This window comes from Carlito syrichta, unplaced genomic scaffold (genome assembly GCF_000164805.1).
Source record: "Carlito syrichta isolate Samal-C Ts95f unplaced genomic scaffold, Tarsius_syrichta-2.0.1 Scaffold81549, whole genome shotgun sequence".
Classification (NCBI taxonomy): Eukaryota; Metazoa; Chordata; class Mammalia; order Primates; family Tarsiidae; genus Carlito; species Carlito syrichta.
In genome coordinates, this window is record NW_007025645.1 from 801,520 (window position 1) to 820,849 (window position 19,330).

A 19,330-nucleotide genomic window follows, 5' to 3' on the forward strand; every position below is an offset into this window, starting at 1 on the left:
TGAGACTCCAACTCAAAAAAAAAAACATTTTTTTTGATTTTTTGTAGAGATGAGGTCTCACCAAGTCAAGTGCCCAGACAGGTCTCGAACCCACGGGCTCAGGTAATCTACTCACCTCAGCCTCCCAAAGCACAGGATTACAGGCCAAGCCACCGAGCCCGGCTAAGTCTACATTTCTAACAAGCTCCCAGATAACATCAGTGCTGCTGGTACGAGGCCCACCCTTTGAGTAATAAGAGACTAGATCATATAGGACTTTAAAGGTCAATAAACCCTTTAACTTTTACTCTCAGTACAAAATGGGAATACACAGGAAGGTTTCGAGCAGAATATTGTCGACTTGTGTTTAAATCAGGCCCTTCTGACTGTTGTGTCAAGGGCAGAGTGAAGGGAGCATGACCTTGAACAAGGAGACCAGTTAGGGCTCTTGAAGTAATTCAGGAGCTCAATGGTGACCTGAGGAACATCACTGGTGACTTGGACAAGAGTAGTTTTAGCTGGGCTCGGTGGCTCAGCCTGTAATCCTATGCCTTTGGGAGGCTGAGGTGAGTGGATTGCCTGAGCCCGTGGGTTTGAGACTCGCCTGGGCAGCGAGACCTCATCTCTACAATAAATCAAAAAATCAGCCAGGCGTGGTAGTGCATGCCTGTAATTCCAGCTACTTGGAAGGCTGAGGTAGAAGGATCACCGGAGCCCAGCAGGTCGAGGCTACGGTGGCTGGAAGCGGCCACTGCACTCCAGTCTGGGCGACAGAGTGAGACTCCAACTTAAAAAAAAAAAGAGTAGTTTTGTTGGAGTAGTGGGAGCAAAAACCTCTATGGAGGGTGTTTCAAAGATAAGGAAGGGGAATGGGAGGGTCATGAGAAGCATAGAATTCTGATTACATTTTGAGGGTGTACCCCATTTGCCTGAAAGACCAGATGGGTAGTGTAAGAAAGGAGAGAAAAACTGTCAAAGACAACTCCAAAGTTTTCGCCTAAGCAGCTAGAAGGATAGAGTTGCCATTAACTTAGGTGGGGAAGCTGAACAGTATGGGAAGGAATTATAGGAGCTCAGCTTTGGAAATTTTAATGGGAGATGCTTACTGGATATCTAAGCGGAGATGTCAGATAGGCAATTTGATATCAAGTTCTGCTGTTCAAGGAGACTTAGACTAGAAAGAGAAAGTTGGGAGTTATCAGCATATAGCTAATGTTTAAAGCCATGAGACTGGGTGAGATCACCAAAGAAATGAGTCTGGTGTAGATGGAAGAGATACTCCAGCATTTAGAAGTCAGGCAGAAAAGAGTCAACAGAGACTAAAGTGAGTCGCTTCAAAGGTAGCAGAAAACCCAGAGCAGTGAGGGGTCCTGGAAACCAAGTAAAAAAGGCATTTCAAAGGAGGGGAAAAGATCGACTATGTCAGATGCTTCTGCTACATCAGGTAAGATGAGGGCTGAGAAATGACATTGGAATTAGCATGGAGGTCATGTGTCTGCTTTGGAGTGGGTTTAAGAGAGAATGGGAAGGGAAAAATTGAAGTCAATAAGTATAAATAAGTTATTTCCAGGAGTTTTGCTATAAAGGAAAAGAGGAAAATGAGGGCCTAGTTAACTAGAAGTAGGATTGAGTACATGGTTTTTATTTTTTGTGTGTCATTTTGTTTTATTTTAGGATAAGAGAACTAATATCATGCTTATATGCTGATTAGGTTGATCCTGTAGAGAGGAAAGAATTGGTGTTGCCAGAGAGAGCAGAATTCCTGAAAACCTGTCCTTGAGTAGGCAAGAGGGTACAGGAACCAGAGTTTAAATGGAAGGATTATTGGCTTTAACTAGGAGCACAGACGATTCACTTATGGTACAAAAGAGCCTTTTTTTTTTCAGTCTTTATGCAACTTGTCATCAGGAAGGCATGTGATGCCTTTGACCACTCCCTTCTGATTCCTGACCACTCCAGTCAGGGATTCATGGGATTGGTACTTTCCCAAACCTAGTTCTCATATTTTACTGAAATAAGAACGTATTAGAGTTAGTAACTTAAAAATTGATAGCACATTTGAAATGAGAATGACAGTGAAATAACAAGTTGCCTAACACATCCAAAATGATTGAAATATTTGGAAAATAACACTGCTGAGATCAAACGATCTCTGATGGTACATCTTTTCAGAGAATATGACTGGCATTGATTTCATAGCTTCTTTTATTCCTTTTTTAAAAGACCTTAAAAACATAGGAACCTCCTGCTTAAAATAGTCTGTTATGTTTCCTAGAAAGGGTTGAAAAGTATAGTTTCTTTCTTTCCTAGGACAGTCTGCTTCTGTTTTTGTTCATTTCTCAGTCCATAATGTGGTATTTATTCCCATAATTCCACTAAAACTATACTTCCCAAAATTGCTGGCTACCTTCAGGTCTTCAAATTTAGCAGATACTTTTTAGCCTATCTTAGATGACAGTTTCAGCTTTTTACTCGAGTAACCCTTGCTTCTTAAAAGTCTGCTGTGACCTCTGCAAGAGCATTCTCCTGTCTCTCAATACCTTCCTCAATCTTCTTTCCCAGCTTTTCTAACACTTGCTCCTAAAATGATGTTGGTTCAGCAAAGTTCTATCCTGACTTTTTTTTTCACTGTCTTTCTGGAGAATATCAGCACTGGCCATTACTTCATAGACTGATGCCTCTCAAATCTATCATGCCTTTCCTTCACTTCTGTTCTCTTGGGCATGTTTCCACCTGTCTGTGGGACATTTCCACTTAATTATGCTACTTGCGTTTCAAACTTCCCATTTTCTCATCTATCATTTCAGACGTGAGCACATACACACACACACACATACCACACATACCCTTTCTTACCTTGGTTAATGTTAAGTACATAATCACTATTTTGGAAGCCTCAGAATTACCTTCGACTCCTCTTCTTCTCCCTTCTATTTACAATCAGTCATTCAGTTCTTCCCATTCCATCTTGTAACATCTTAGCCTTTCTTCCTACTCTCCATCCTGTGTACCCTTGTCTCTTTTTTTTTTTTTTTTTTTTCCTGAGTTGGAGTCTCACTCTGTCGCCCAGACTGGAGTGCAGTGGCCACTCCTGGCCACTGTAGCCTCGACCTGCTGGGCTCTGGCAATCCTTCCACCTCAGCCTTCCGAGGAGCTGGAACTACAGGCGCGCGCTACCATGCCCGGCTAATTTTTTGATTTATTGTAGAGATGAGGTCTTGCCAAGTTGCCCAGGGCGGGTCTCGAACCTGCGGGCTCAGGCAATCCACTCACCTCAGCCTCCCAAAGGCGCGGGATTACAGGCTGAGCCACCGAGCCCGGCGTAAAATCTTTCTTAATATCCTTTCCATACTTATAAAACTCATCATACCATGCCTCTATGACACTTTTTACAAACCTCTATTTTTGTACTCACAATGCATTGTAATTATTGCCCTGTGGGGTATGTATTCTTTCAGAAAAATGACTGAATATTACTCTATTATCCGTCCTTCTGCTACTCTTACCTTCCCAACTCTTTTCCTCCTCTGAAAACAAAACAAAAACTCCCTAGCACCTGTTGTTGCCTTTTCGTCCATTCTTTATCCACATGTGGTAGAGTCAGACTAAGACTCTCCATCATCTGTACCTTCGTGTGGTTCCCTTTACAGAAGGATGAAATCTGGTTTGCTAACTAATCTGGAACAGAATAGTGGGAGCAGGAAATAAGTATATCTGTCTGATTTATTTATATTTGTATCTGAACTTAGATGATCTGTTTGACAATAAATACTATAATCCAAGAAGAAATAGCCTATGGAATGCACCATAAGACTTTTTTTTTTTTTTGAGTTGGAGTCTCACTCTGTCGCCCAGACTGGAGTGCAGTGGCCGCTCCTGGCCACCGCAGCCTCGACCTGCTGGGCTCCAGCGATCCTTCCATCTCAGCCTTCCAAGTAGCCGGAATTACAGGCATGCGCTACCACGCCCGGCTGATTTTTTGATTTATTGTAGAGATGAGGTCTCACCAAGTTGCCCAGGCGGGTCTCGAGGGATTACAGGCTGAGCCACCGAGCCCGGCTCATAAGATATATTTTTTACACCCTGTTAAGAACTCACTCTTAGCTAGGCTCGGTGGCTCAGCCTGTAATCCCTCGAGACCCGCCTGGGCAACTTGGCAAGACCTCATCCCTACAATAAATAAATAATTAGCCAGGCATGGTAGACACACCTGTAGTTCCAGCTACTCGGAAGGCTGAGGCGGAAGGATCGCTGGAGCCCAGCAGGTCGAGGCTGCGGTGACCGGGAGCGGCCACTGCACTCCAGTCTTGGTGACAGAGTGAGACTCCAACTCAAAAAAAAAAGAACTCACTCTTTTGTGATAGGTGGCAAACGGCTTCCACAACTCCCATTTCTATTCACTTTTTCCATTAATAGTGTTTTCCCATTGCATTGGAGATACTTGAAAGGTAGCACGTAAAAGTCAGACTGTTGCATGTGCAGAGCTAATAAACGAAATCTATGTTGAGGGGAGAGATCATTTTTTTGAAAAAAGATTATAGTTTTTGGTAGGAGACTTCATGGAATTTGTCTTGTTCAGTCAAACACTGAAACCATTTTTGGACACTTTGTAACTTCTATGGACAATCTCATTTATACAGATTGTAGTGAGAGAATTAATTCAAGGACTGGCATTGCCTTTGCTGGCAGAACCTTGGTAAATAGGAGGAGTTCTTTATACTGTTAATGCTGAAATTTTACACTTCTGCCCGTTACTCAGATTAACCCACCCAGAGGTTCCATACAGTAGTGGCACTACATCATCTACCAACAATCCAGAATTTGTGGAAGATCTTGCCCAAGGTCAGTTGCTTCAGAATGAGTCTTCAAATACAGCAGAAGGCACTGAACAGAGGCATGAGGATGAGGTGAGTGCCTTATTTTACTGTCCTCCAAAGCTTCTGAAGAAGCATCAGCAAGGGAAATGTCGAGTAAGGTGTTCCTCTGGCCTTCTCACATTCTTAGACTGATACCTGGAAAATTTTCTGTTTTGTATTTCTTGTGTTACATATAACCACATTAATGGTTTTAATGGCATAGAGATAGGTAACTCTTTTACCTACCTCATATTAAATGCCCAACAGATGCTTGTTGAATGAGTGACTGATTTAACCCTTAACAAGTAATTAATAAAAAGTGCACATGCCCTTGTTCAGGGCCACACTCTGCTCATCAGGCCTTGCTGCATGGAGCCCTGTGTGCCCAAAGGATTCATACCACTTACTAAGTCCTTTACCTTCCCACAGAAACAACTTTCTCTAACTTACACAAAGGTTCCATATGGCCTGATGACTATTTTTTTCTATTTTATTTTATTTTTATTTTTTGTATTTTATTTTATTTATTTTATTTTTTTAAATTTTATTTTATTTTTTTTTTTTTGAGTTGGAGTCTCACTCTGTCACGCAGACTGGAGTGCAGTGACCGCTCCCGGCCACCGCAGCCTCGACCTGCTGGGCTCCGGCGATCCTTCCGCCTCAGCCTTCCGAGTAACCGGAATTACAGGCACGCGCTACCACGCACAGCTGATTTTTTATTTTTATTATAGAGATGAGGTCTCGCCAAGTTGCCCAGACGGGTCTCAAACCCGCGGGCTCAGGCAATCCACTCACCTCAGCCTCCCGAGGCACGGGATTACAGGCTGAGCCACTGAACCCGGCTTGTATTTTATTTTAAAGATATGGGGTACAGCTGGGCTCGGTGGCTCAGCCTGTAATCCCGTGCCTTTGGGAGGCTGAGGTGAGTGGATTGCCTGAGCCCGCGGGTTCGAGACTCACCTAGGCAACTTGGCAAGACTGCATCTCTACAATAAATCAAAAATTAGCCAGGCGTGGTAGCTCGTGCCTGTAGTTCCACCTACTTGGAATGCTGAGGCGGAAGGATTACCGTAGCCCAGCAAGTCGAGGCTGCGGTGGCTGGGAGCAGCCACTGCTCTCCAGTCTGGGTGACAGAGTGAGACTCCAACTCAAAAAAATAAAAATAAATAAATAAATAAATAATAAAGATATGGGGTACAATTCAGGATTAGGTATATAAGTGGGCATTGTACAAGTAAAGTTTGGGCCTCCCTTTGGTCCCTACTTTGTCTGGTTTGAGAACAGTTACCCTTATTGATGTTGTGTTACCTCCTCCGAGACCCCACCCTGGTAGTACCCTGCTACTGCCAATCCCTTATAGTATTATGGTAAATGTTTAAGGTCTGCTTATGAGTGAGAATATGTGGTAATCTCTTCTTTGTTTCTGTGATAGATCACTGAGTATGATAGACTCTGAATCCATCCAAGTTGCTGTGAAGTCTATAATTTTGTCCTTCTTTATGGCTGTGTAATATTCTATTGTATATATGTACCACATTTTTTTTATCCAGTCCAGTTTTGATGGGCATCACGGTTGGTTCCATGTTTTTGCTATTGTGAATAGTGCTGCAATAAACATGCATGTGCAGGTATCTTTTTTGTAGAATGATTTGAGATCCTCCAGGTATATTCCCAGTAAGGGGATTGTTGGATCATATGAAAAGTCAATTTCTAATTCTTTTAGAAATTGCACACTGTTTTCCATGGAGGTCAAACGAACTAGTTTGCAAACCAAATCCAACAACATGTCTCAAAAATCATTCATCATGACCAAGTAGGCTTCATCCTCAGGATGCAGGGCTGGTTCAACACCCGCAAGACCATGAATGTAATTAAATACATCAACAGATACAAAAACAAGAACCACATGATTATATCATTAGATGCAGAAAAGGCTTTTGATAAAATCTAGCATCCCTTCTTAATAAAAACCCTCAAACACCTAAGCATAGAAGGAACATATTACAAAATATTAAGCACCATCTACAATAATACACAGCCAGCATATTGCTAAATGGACAGAAACTGGAAGCATTTCCCCAGAAAACCGGAACAAGACAAGGCTGCCCACTCTCACCCCTCTTGTTCAACATTGTATTTGAAGTCCTAATCTTGCTATGTTGCCCAGACTGGTCTCAAACTCCTGGCCTTAAGCAAGCCTCTCTCCTTGACTTTCTAAAGTGCTGGAATTCCAGGCATGAGCCATCATCCCCAGTCATGGCACCTTTTTTTTTCAGCCAGAAAAGAGTACCACCGTTGATTTTTGTCTTCTCAATTATAAAGAGCTAATTTTTTCATCTATCCTGTTGACAGTTTTAAAGATTATAATGGTGATTAAAGCTTCTTAAACATCTTAAAATTTTTGGTAGTCTTAATGTTACTAAGTTTGAAAAAAATCCAACAAGTATACCATTTTCCCAATGGTTAATAATCATGCCATTTTATATGTAATTGAAGGAGTGGAATACTATAATTAGTATTTAGTTGTTTTCATTCCCTTTTATTTCTTATCTGAAATAAGAATTTTCATATCCATAAAACATTAACTGATAGGCCATATGTATTTGTAGAATTATGAAGCAAAAACATGATGTACCTTACATGTCATTTAAAGGACCAAAGAAAAAAAAGGCTATGGTAAAACATCAGTGAAATCTCAGGTCTTTGGGGTTTTTTTTTTTTTAGGGATGTTTTCATCATTTGATTTATCTAATGACACAACACATAAAGACCTCTGACTACAAAATATACATCTTAAGAAACAAATTATCAAGCCAAAGAAGTAGTCTTCATTTTGGATATATTATATTTACTGAAATTTTTTCTGAGACTTAGTTATTAATTTTAAAATCCGTATGTTTTCTGCTATGGAAAATAAACTCGTTTTTGAGTGTTATCAGTGAGATATACCCTTCATGAATTATTTTTAATCCCTGTGCTACAGCTTGTCTCTCCTTTTACCCAGTGCATGTGACAGCATCTTAATCTGACCTACTGTGACAATATCTGCCTCCCTGGCCTAGGGCTTTGTGTGCTGCTGTATTTCTCATATAGAATATTCCCTTGTCAGGAATCAGGACCTGTTAAGTGCATATGAAGGTCAAAGCTTGAGTGATCATGGCATCCCTTATTCTCATATGTTGAGATTAGCCCGAAATAGCCCTTTAGTACAACCATTTGTAGTACGGTACATAAAAGGGTCTGCAAGTGAACCATCTGGAGTCCCTTCCTGAAAACTGCATTATAGCCGTTTGTACCTATGACAGATTCAGATAGCTTTGAACATCCAGGGTCTTACCCATCGGAAAATGCAACTCTTATCCTGTTTTTTTTTGTTGTTGTTTATTATTGTTATTGTTGGGTTATTTTGAGGGATAGTTGTTTGGTTTTGGTTTTTTAATTTTGTTTTGTTTTGTAGCAAAGAAGTAAACGAGGAGGGTGGTCTAAAGGAAGAAAGCGGAAGAAACCTCTTCGAGACAGCAATGCACCCAAATCCCCCCTCACAGGATATGTTCGGTTCATGAATGAGCGTCGAGAACAGCTTCGGGCTAAGAGACCAGAAGTCCCATTTCCAGAAATTACAAGAATGTTAGGCAATGAATGGAGTAAACTGCCTCCTGAGGAAAAGCAGGTAACTGTTCTTATTCCTGATCCTTTGTTTGGTGTTGATTATATCTCAAAAATAACTTCTGTAAGAAAAGCAAAGAGGTTGGATAGTTGACTCTTCAATTTCCTTACAGTACCTAGGAGACCAGAATAGCTCTCTTCTGTAACTTAAAGATTTGTAAACTGTTTCAGGGTTTGCCGTGGGGATGTGAGCAGGAGGGAGTCTAGGGCTCCCCTTAACCAAAGCAGCTCCACTTTTATTTATGTGCTGAGAGTTCACATAAGATTTTTTTAAGTGATTCAGTATTAAGAAATGTATCAAATAATGTATTCCACCAAGATAAAAAAGTTATAAACTAAGTGAGAAAAAATTGTTAAAATTCTGCAGTTATATATATATGATTTTTTAATTTTTTTTATTTTTTTGAGTTGGAGTCTCACTCTGTCGCCCAGACTGGAGTGCAGTGGCACGTTTCTGGCCACCACAGCCTTGACCTCCTGGGCTCCAGCGATCCTTCTGCCTCAGCCCTCCAAGTAGCCTAAACTACAGGCATGTGCTACCACACCAGCTAATTTTTTATTTATTGTAGAGATGAGGTCTCGCCAAGTTGCCCAGGTAGGTCTCAAACCCACGGGCTCAGGCAATCCATTCGCCTTAGCCTCCCAAAGTGCTGGGATTACAGACGGAACCACCAAGCCCAGCCCACAAAATATTTCTAAGAAAAATATTTTACTGCTATAATAAATTTTTTTAACTAGAGTTATGGCAAATTAACCTACTATGGAAAATAAAACAAGAACTACTTGAATTCTCTCTCCTCTAAGACAGATGCTCACCCATTTGCCAGACTGAAATTAATCCATTTGTTAGAGAGATCTGAGAAGAATTAAGGACAGGATAGCCATGAGCTGGTTGAAATGCCACTAAAACAGAGTGATTGGGCATGATTGCGGGAGTTGCTTTGGGTTAAAAGCTCCCAGCATCTGAAAGATATCTATATTTCTTTTATGTCTTATACCCTTTTATGACTTACACTCTTTTAAAAAGATTCCAAGCCAGGCTCGGTGGCTCAGCCTGTAATCCCGTGCCTTTGGGAGGCTGAGGTGAGTGGATTGCCTGAGCCCGCCGGTTCGAGACCCGCCTGGGCAGCGAGACCTCATCTCTACAATAAATCAAAAAATCAGCCGGGCATGGTAGCGCATGCCTGTAATTCCGGCTACTTGGAAGGCTGAGGTGGAAGGATCGTCGGAGCCCAGCAGGTCGAGGCTGCGGTGGCCAGGAGCAGCCACTGCACTCCAGTCTGGGCGACAGAGTGAGACTCCAACTCAAAAAAAAGATTCCAGACAGACTAAAACCAAATTGAAAAATACTCTCTTGGGAATTAAATGAATTCAGAAATTTTCAAAGAGGTCAGATTAAGTTGCAACTTGAAGCTCTGTATTTGTAGTAGCAAGCTAGTAGAAAACAGTGGATATCATCCATTGTTTTGGCTCTACTGTATAAAAGGATAGTAAGCTATACGTACTAGGCTACTCTTTTATATTTTTCTTCTCCTTCTTTCTTTCTCTTTTTATTTATTGATTTACTTTTGAGACATGGTCTCACTCTGTCGCCCAGGTTGGAGTACAGTGGTACTATCCCAACTCACCACAGCCTCTACCTCCAAGGCTCAAGCAGTCCTTCCTCAGTCTCCAGAGAAGCTGGTACTACAGACACATGCTACCATACCAGCTAGTTTTTGTATTTCTTGTAGAGCCAAGGTCTTACTGTGTTCCCCAGGCTGGTCTTGAACTCCTGAGCTCAAGCAGTCCTCCTACCTCAACCTCCCAAAGTTCTGGGATTACAGGCATGAGCCACTGCGCCTGGCCCTCTTTATTTTAAATTAATGCATGCTTATTTTTCAGATTGTTTTCAGAAAATATAGAAGTATATAAACAAAAAAGCAAAAGTAACTAACCACTGTTAGTTATGTAGGACTAGTATTTTGTTTTTGTTTTTATAACTTTTTATTTAAAAATAATTCATATGTACAAAAAGTTACAAACAAAAATAGTACAAAGAACATCCAGACACCGATCCACCTGTTGTTAACACATTTTATTCTGTTTCTCTGTTTGCATATGCATTCATACTTTTGCACAATCTTTCTTTCTCTCATACACACCTGCACATACACTCACATTTGTGGGCCTAACACACAAATTTTTTTTTAATCATTTGAGAGTAAGTTACATACACCATGGCTCTTTATCCCTGAATATTTCAGTGTGTATTTCCTAGGAATAGGAATATTCTCTTAAAAAACCATAGTACAGTTATCAACTTCATCATTTTATATTAACATGGTACTTTACCATTAATATGTTGACCTAACATCATTCCTTATAACATTTTCCCCCTGCAATGTGGATTCCAGTCTAGAGTCAGGTTTTATGTCTAATAGTCAGATTTATTCAACTTCTTGAATATTGCTATTCCATGTCTGTCTTTTATAACATTGATATTTTTTAAGAACTCAACCCCCTTCTCTTTCTCCCCTTCTTTTACTTTTAACAGAACATTCCTCATTGTGTATTTGTCTGATGTTTCCTTGTGATTAGGTTGAGGTTATGCATTCTCAGACAGAGTACTACGTAGGTAGTGGTATGTCCTTCTCGGAGTATCACGTATCAGGCACACAGTGTCTTTTTACTCCTCACTGGTAATGTTAATTTTGCTTAACCATTAATTGTTTTAAATTCTCCTTTATCACTAATAAGCAGTCTATGGGGGGATAGTTTAAGGACATGCAAATAGCCTGTTCCACATCAAAATTTTCCCCTGGATTTAGCATCAAATTGATGGTTTTTGCCAGATCTAATCTTTATCATTATGGTTGCAACATGAAGATTTTTCCGACTGAGCACTCCCTTCACATTTACCAGTTGGCCTGCAGCATTCTAATCTAAGCAGGAGCCCTCCCCTCCCCTCATTTATGTGTTTGTTTGCTGTCTGTTTATTATTGGCATGGTATTTAATAATTGAAATTCTATCTATTGTTGTTGGTATGAATTTATTTCAGTGGTTTATAATTTATTACAGTACTTAATTATTTTAATGCTTAAATTGTCCCAGAATTTGGCCAGTTGAGTGTCCCCTACATCTGGCTCTTGTGTGGGACAAGGTTTTTAACATAATTTCTGACCTGGTTTCTCTTCATTTAGAAGCAGTATTTTTGTACTTTCTTATACTTGATTTGATGGATGAAAAAGACAAGACATTAAACAAAATAATCTGGGTAAATCAATAAACTTTGTTTAAATAATTAATAGCACAAAGCAATCAAAGCATGTAGATATAGGCAGTCTCAAAGTGGTCCATTTTTAGGTCCATAGGATGAGGTCATTCTTTTTATGCTCTTTGTGTCTCCCAGCTTTAGTGCTCCACTCTTCTGACTCTTAAAGGTCCAATTGATGTGTGAGGTCATTCCCTCAAAATGGGCTGGGGGTAGAGAAACAAAGTAATATTCTATTTCTTCCTCTGGGAAGACTAAGTGTGCCTATGTGGTGTGCAGCCCTCCTGAGAACTCCAGTGGGCATGTGGAGTTCTATCTATAGGGTTAGAGGAGTAACTGTGATCAGCTTCATGAATTTTTTATAAGAATGATCTCAGTAGAACTTGTCTTCATTAAGTTAGAAAAGGCAATAAATAGGCTAAAAAGTCAGAATCACCTATTTCTTTTTCTCATTCTCCCTTAAAGCATATTTCTTTATCCTTTTGTTTTCATGTTCTAATTGTCCTCTATTTTTTACAAATAGGTAACTGATATTTTATCTAAATAAGATCTCAGTTTCCTGAAAATAATTCTGCATTTCTTTGCTAGCGCTACCTTGATGAAGCAGACAGAGATAAGGAGCGTTACATGAAAGAACTGGAGCAGTATCAGAAAACTGAAGCCTACAAGGTCTTCAGCAGAAAAACCCAGGACCGTCAGAAAGGCAAATCTCATAGGCAAGGTATCAGAACCAGAAGCAAATGCATCTGGAATTTGTCGTGTGTGATGCAGTGTCATAAAGCCAACTGTTAAAGTGATAACTATAAAAGATGTGTTTCTGTTATTCTATATTCAATTACAAGCATCATTTTGAAATTTTATTAAAATCATATTGCTCTCATTTAGAGATTTCAATTGAGTATCCATATCTATTATTAATAATTTGGCTTGTTCTCCAAGACCTCTATTAGTTGTTTGCCTTTCTTTTCCTAATTCCCAGTTTTCTCTGTCTGTAAACAAGTCTGTTCAGTAAACTACATAACTGACTTGCCTTTAACGCCTCTAAGCTTTTCATGTGCTGTTTTTTCCAACCTCCATTGATCTTCCTTTTCATTTATTCATTTATCCACCTGTTCATGTACTTATGCATTCAAAATACATGTACTGAGTAGCTTCTATTAGATATCAGGTTCTCTTCTGGCATTAAGAATGCAACAGTGAACGAGAAAGACAAGATCTCTGTCTTCATGGATCTGCTGTTCTCTGTTAAAAGTGTTCATCACACTCTCACAAGTGTTGCTTCAAGTTCCTCTTCTTCAGGAAACACTGCCAAAGAAGTACCACCCACAACTAGTCTGTTGTTTCTTAGCCATTGCGTCTTCTCCACGCTTGGGCATCTAGCATGCTAAAACTATAATGTTGTACAAACAGTCCTTGGTGTATGTTTCCTGTCCACCCTGTTCCCCTAAAGGTAAGTACTGTATCTGTTGCTTCTTGAGTGCCTAATTATGTACTCTGTAGATATACAGTTTCCTTTAACTCTTGTTGACTGACTGATTAATAAAGCCTTAAGGAAAATAATCATATGTTGTATGAGTCTGCAGATTCCAGCAGGTTTTATAGTTTGGCACAGTCATATACTTGGGTTTTGTTATTGTTTGTTTTTTAATTTAATGTTCTTTTATTCTTTCATATTTTTAGATGCAGCCCGGCAGGCCACTCATGATCATGAGGTAATTAGCCATCTGTCTACATATCATATATATATTTATAATAATGTTGCCATTTGAAATGCTATTGGATTTTTTTTAAATGAATGACAGTGTATTTCCTATCCTATAATTCAGATTTAGTGAGTTGCTTTAGCTCAGGGTTCTTAGCATATGGCAGACACTTATGTTGTGTGTCTGTCCTTGTTTATCCTAACCCCAATCCTTTCCTGTAGTCCAAGAATTTTATTGGCCTTCAATGCCAAAGATAACTGGAATTAGGAAAAAGGTACAGAAATAAGAACCAGCTGAAAGCTATGACTTGACCATGGTTTATCATTACCAGATACTTTTGTCTGACTCAAAAAAGTTGCTATTTAAAGAATACAGTATTTGGTTAAAACGAACTGTTCAACTACGGTGTGAATAGAGCACAAGTGACATGTGTATAGGATTCAGGCCTGTGTATATGGCTGTTCGGCATAGAGAGCTTTAAGTATATGTAGCCTGTGGTTAATAGATGGTTGTCAAACAAATATAATTTGTGGTTGAAAACATGCAATGACTCCTCATTGCTTACCGCATCACATCCAGACTCAGCAGTTGGGATCTTCTGTAATTAAGTCCCAACTTCTCATTCCAAATACCTTAACTCCCATTTCCCCCCAGAGATCTTTATATACTTAACAATCTCTACTACCCATTGTCTTCCAGGCACCCCCCCCCCATTCTCTGCCTTCTGCCTGTGCTCATATTATTCCTTTCATAAGAAGACTTTATCTTCCTCACACGTTTCTTTCACCTCTCCCATTCTATTTCTGCTTCTCAAAATTCAAGGCACCCATCAAATGATGATTTCAAATTCCATTTCTTCTTTCAAGCTTTCTTGTTTCCTAATCTTCCTTTAGCCCTCAGGTCTCTCTGTGCTTCTCTTATGCACGTAGCTGATCTGGCCTGGTGTTGAGGGTGTTCAGGTGTCCCTGTTATTCACTCTTTAGTTGTAATCTCTTTGAGGGCACTCAGTCTAGTTTTTATCTTTGTTTCCAGTCCCATGCCACCTAGCATGATGACTTTGCATGAAGGAGGTATTCCATAAATAATAATTTTTATACAAAAATCCATTCAAAGTTGACTTGAAATAACAGTGGGAATTTGAGCAAAAAGAATTTTCTGATGTGTTATTTTACATGTATTTGGTTTTTTACTAAATCAAGGAAATCATTTCTTTGAAATAATTATCTTAAGGTTATAGTTCTCATACCTAATTTGATGTTGGTGCCTTTCAAAAAAGAGAAAAGAGTCAGATTCAGAGGTCAAACAGATGTATTTCCATCCATAAATTAAAAAGTGAGAAGCATAGCAAATATTGGCATTATATTCAAATAAACCCTAAATATGTGGTTATATGTGACATGTCTGTGCTTTAATTAGGATAAAATGTTATGAATACCTTTTACTGGAGAAATTTTGTATTATACTTTGTATTTCAAATCATAATGAGTAATTCTGTGAGCTTTCTATATTACCCGACACTTGTATGATTACATATTTCTCCCTTCCTTCATCTGTGTGCCCAGCCACAAATATCATGAAATCTTCCATAGTTTTTTTCACTAATTTTGCTTCTCTGTCCTTAATGGCTACAAAAGAGAATTTGGACAGTAATCTGAAACATTAGATCTCACATTTTATAGTCAATTAGTTACTCTTTTCATCACTATGGATTTCACTGGCCAAACTATATGTGACATGTTTGTCTTCAGTAAAGTTGACACTTGGAATCCGTAAAGATATAGTGACTTTAGTCTGTCATAGAAACTGCTGCTGGTGATTTTTAAAAATGAAGCTATTTATTAAAATATCATTAGTATGATATGAATTTCTATATCTTCTATGAGTTGCAAAAAGGAATGAGTCTCTGTGTGATTTCTCTGCTTCAGGATTAGATACACATTAAGCAGCACCCCCAAAAAAGGAATGGGTAGGTGGAGAGCTAGCAGAAGTTTCTCTAGGGGTCTGTAAATCTGTGTGTTGGTGTGCCCACATCAGGATAAAGCTATCTTAGTAAGGTTGTTGGCCCAACTACAACCTTTTATCAGTTTTCATTTTTCATTGAATAATATATTTCCTAAACGGTAATTTTTAGAACAATTATAATATAAAAGAACTGGTTTAAAAGTTTTAAGACTGTTTTTAAACACCGTTATCCAGTAATTTTTGTGTATATATAGCTTCTTATTATAGTGGGAGTTCAGAAAGATAGAAAAAGCACTGTGGGTGAAAACCATCCACAGAGGGAGCCCGTGGAAAGGGAGAATTGAATCAGGTCTTAAAGAAGATTCAGGCTTTGTGGGGGCATCTCAGAGTGGGTAAAAGGGCTCAAATAGTAGTATGATTAAGTTAATAAAAGAGCAGGTATTTGTGAAGTGTCTAAACATCATAGACGCTAAATACATACTTATTTCCCTTGACTTATCCTATGAGGAGTAAGAGGAGGAATGTAATAGAATAGTCTTGAGCTCATCTCAGAATGCTAAGACCTCTGAGATCCTCTCAGCTGACTGCCTCATCTTGCCAGTGAGGAAAGTGACTTGCCTAGGATATGAAAGAACTTTCCCAGAGTCACTGACTTGAATTACATGCAGAAGTGTGACTGCACCCTACGCCTTCTGTATCACAGTCTAGCATTCTTGGCAGCACAGCGCCATGCTATGTAACATAAACTACACAGTGTTGAAAGTTAAAATGGGCCTGGTTGCCTTAGATGTCAGCAAAATGTGTTGCCAGTTAAAACAGAAATTATTTGGCTTATGTATAGTAAGGAAACCTATTGTATCCCTAACTGGAACTTGGATCCCTAAGACACTGTTACCAAGGCAGGTCCTGGAGAGTGCATATTAGAGCTAAAGCAATGCTGCCTTGAAAGCCATTCTGCATAGCAGTGGGCCACTTCAGCCTGGTACACAGGATTAAGAGCATTCCCCAAAGTCAAGGGCTCTTGAGAGAAGCATGTCACACTCTCTGAAATGCTGGCCCTGAGCCTAGATCACAGCAAACTAGGTGCAGTTCAAAAGGACCTCTGTTCACTTAACCTCCACTCAATATATAGAATGAAAAAGCAAAGTGAAAAGTAGTCTTGCCCCTCTCAAATCAAAAGCCAGCCCACTAGACCCAGGAGTCAGCTTGTATGATGCTCAAGACAGTGTCTACCTCTCATGTGAGAACTAAGATGGAAACAATAATTCTGTTTCTCCTTTAATTTATGAGAAATGACAAAATGACACTCAGCCTGAACAAATTAGACCCTTCCCAATGAAGAGGTAATCAAATCCTTATGATTTTAATCCCTTGAGCGATCCTTGGAGCAGCTTAAGTACATCCAAGCCCCCAGGAGGATACTCTCCATGCCGAGTAATGCACTCAGTAATGGAAGAGCGCTGATGGTTTTTATTACCACTCTTCCATTAAGTAGAATTTCTCTGTTGCCTTTCAGAGACTGAACAGTTTCATTTAATTGCTTTAATGTTTCTTATTTTGCGCTCTAAGAATCTGTACCAAGGGGCAGTGTGTTAATGCATCTATGTGGTGCTGTCCTGTGCCCTTACATAATTAGCTTGGTTTGGACTGCTCTGGCAAAGAAGAGAACAGAATTACCAGTCTGAGGAGAGTCAAGACCTTGGAGAGGGCTCTTTGTACCATGGTAATAGGAGCCAAGCATCTCCACTTATCCATCTAACTGGCAGCTATTGAGACATTTAGCTAGGTAACTGATCTCATGTAACTGCAGTTAAGGAGACTGAACCAGGGAGGATGATAGAGTCCTATAACTTGATCCTCCGTCATTTGTGGACTTACGCCTTGCACGTGTTGGTGTTATGTGTCAGAAGTTTGTTTTCCTGCAGCAGCCAGGTAACAGAGTTAAAGCATATGTGGTAAGCCAGCAGTGTCGAGAGGAAGCTACTGCAAAGTATGGATGAGATCCCTTCTGGAACCAGCCTTGCTTGCCCATATATTAGTTCTCATTGAAATCCACTAGGAATTGGCTCGAGGTGGAGTTTTGCACATTGAAACTTGAAACTTTAAATGACAATTTTATTTATTTAAATTGCTCTGAGAAACTGCTTTCCTTCTTTAAGAGGGAAACGATAGGGTAGAAATTAAGTGCTCTGAGATTTTCCTCAGGTAAATAGTTTTTCAGGCTTCCATCTTAAGTGTCTGCCTTGAGGCAGTTGGCACAGCCCAGCCCCTCCCCAGGCAAATACCAGAATGTAAACAGGAGCTTGGCTAGCAAAATTCTCTAGTAGGCTGTTAACTGCTTGGCTTTTCTACTGGGCACCAAATCATTTTTGTGTTCAAAGATTAAAAAAAAAAAGAAACTAGTGGTGACAAGAGTAGGGGAGATACATTCTATCTCTAGCTTTCAACATGTTTTTAGAGGAATAATTTCTAGGTATTTTGTTTACTGTTTTTCTTTTTTTTTTGTTTTTTTTTGTTTTTTTTTTTTTTGAGTTGGAGTCTCACTCTGTCGCCCAGACTGGAGTGCAGTGGCCGCTCCCGGCCACCGCAGCCTCGGCCTGCTGGGCTCCGGCGATCCTTCCGCCTCAGCCTTCCGAATAGCTGGAATTACAGGCATGCGCCACCATGCCCAGCTGATTTTTTGATTGATTGTAGAGATGAGGTCTCGCTGCCCAGGCGGGTCTCGAACCCGCCGGCTCAGGCAATTCACTCACCTCAGCCTCCCAAAGGCGCGGGATTACAGGCTGAGCCACCGAGCCCGGCCATGTTTTTCATTTTATAAAGGTTTTGGGATCTTCAGATTTCACCAGCAATATCTTCAGTTCTGTCTTCCTGCCGTTCTCTTTACCATCTAATGTTATGTAAGATTTTTGAACACTATGCCAAAACACTTATAATTGATATTCATAATGCTTTCAACTTCAAATTCATTGTAGAAAAGACAGCCAAAGCATCTTGAATTATTGACTGTATTCTCAAGGATCATTGTGAAATATATTTTGCAGTGGTTTTGAGAGACTTTTTTATTTTTAATGGCTTCTTGGTGAATTAATTTGAGACTTTGTTATTCTTTTCTATCTCACATAATCCTTAGCTTTCTCATTTTTTGAGCCTGGTTATTTCTGACTTCTTGGTTTTATTTGTTTGGTTTTTTTCTATGTCTGAAGAAAGTCTTAAAGAGCCCCCAAAATAGGCTGCCTCTCATAAATAAATTGAAATACCACTGGAATATCATAATTATCTGCTTAAAATTCTTATTGTCCACTCTGGAAATTTAAATGGTATAATCCTATGTCAGAGAGCATTTTACATGCATGACCAACATAAGTGACTGAAAAAAACACTCTCAGTTCCTGCCTCAATCACTTTCACAACTGTATACATTTAACTATTTAGAACACAAAGCTAAGAAACGTCTTCAGAGTCTGCATTAGAGAATGTAGGTTTGTTTTAAGGTTTCTCACTGCACAGCAGTTGTGCACCTGGGAGAACTGAATATTCAACCTGCTTGAGCTCTAAGAAAATTGGATTCCAATGAAAAAGTGAATACATTTCTATCACAGACTCACCTAGATTGATTCCTGTTCGCCCCACTCTTTTTTTAAGGAAGACATGATCTTTATGCCTTCAGGCAGTTATTAATTTAGCTTCTGTTTAAGAATTAACCGTTTTGTTACTCTTGGTTCACAGAAAGAAACAGAGGTAAAGGAACGGTCTGTTTTTGACATCCCTATATTTACAGAGGAATTCCTGAACCACAGCAAAGGTGATTACTGAAGTTTCTTTTTGTGTTCCTGGGGTTTCTGACGGGGGATTTAGTCCTCAAGAGGAATTCATTGCTTAAAAACAGTGGTAGTGATATCCCTCCTTA

General features: G+C 39.6%; 1 protein-coding gene across 3 annotated transcripts in view; it reads left to right on the top strand.

Moving 5' to 3' along the window:
* The window catches only part of HMG20A (high mobility group 20A), a 78,306-nt gene that overhangs the window by 51,866 nt on the left and 7,110 nt on the right, over positions 1-19,330 (top strand). For 2 of the 3 annotated variants that reach the window (XM_008055428.2, XM_021711042.1), the window contains 5 exons: positions 4,739-4,886; positions 8,293-8,505; positions 12,344-12,476; positions 13,436-13,467; positions 19,150-19,225. In XM_008055428.2, the coding sequence (XP_008053619.1) occupies positions 4,739-4,886; positions 8,293-8,505; positions 12,344-12,476; positions 13,436-13,467; positions 19,150-19,225 (602 nt within the window). Of the gene's footprint in view, positions 1-1,208; positions 1,214-4,738; positions 4,887-8,292; positions 8,506-12,343; positions 12,477-13,435; positions 13,468-19,149; positions 19,226-19,330 lie in introns of all 3 variants that reach the window. The other variant, XM_021711035.1, reaches the window with a different exon arrangement.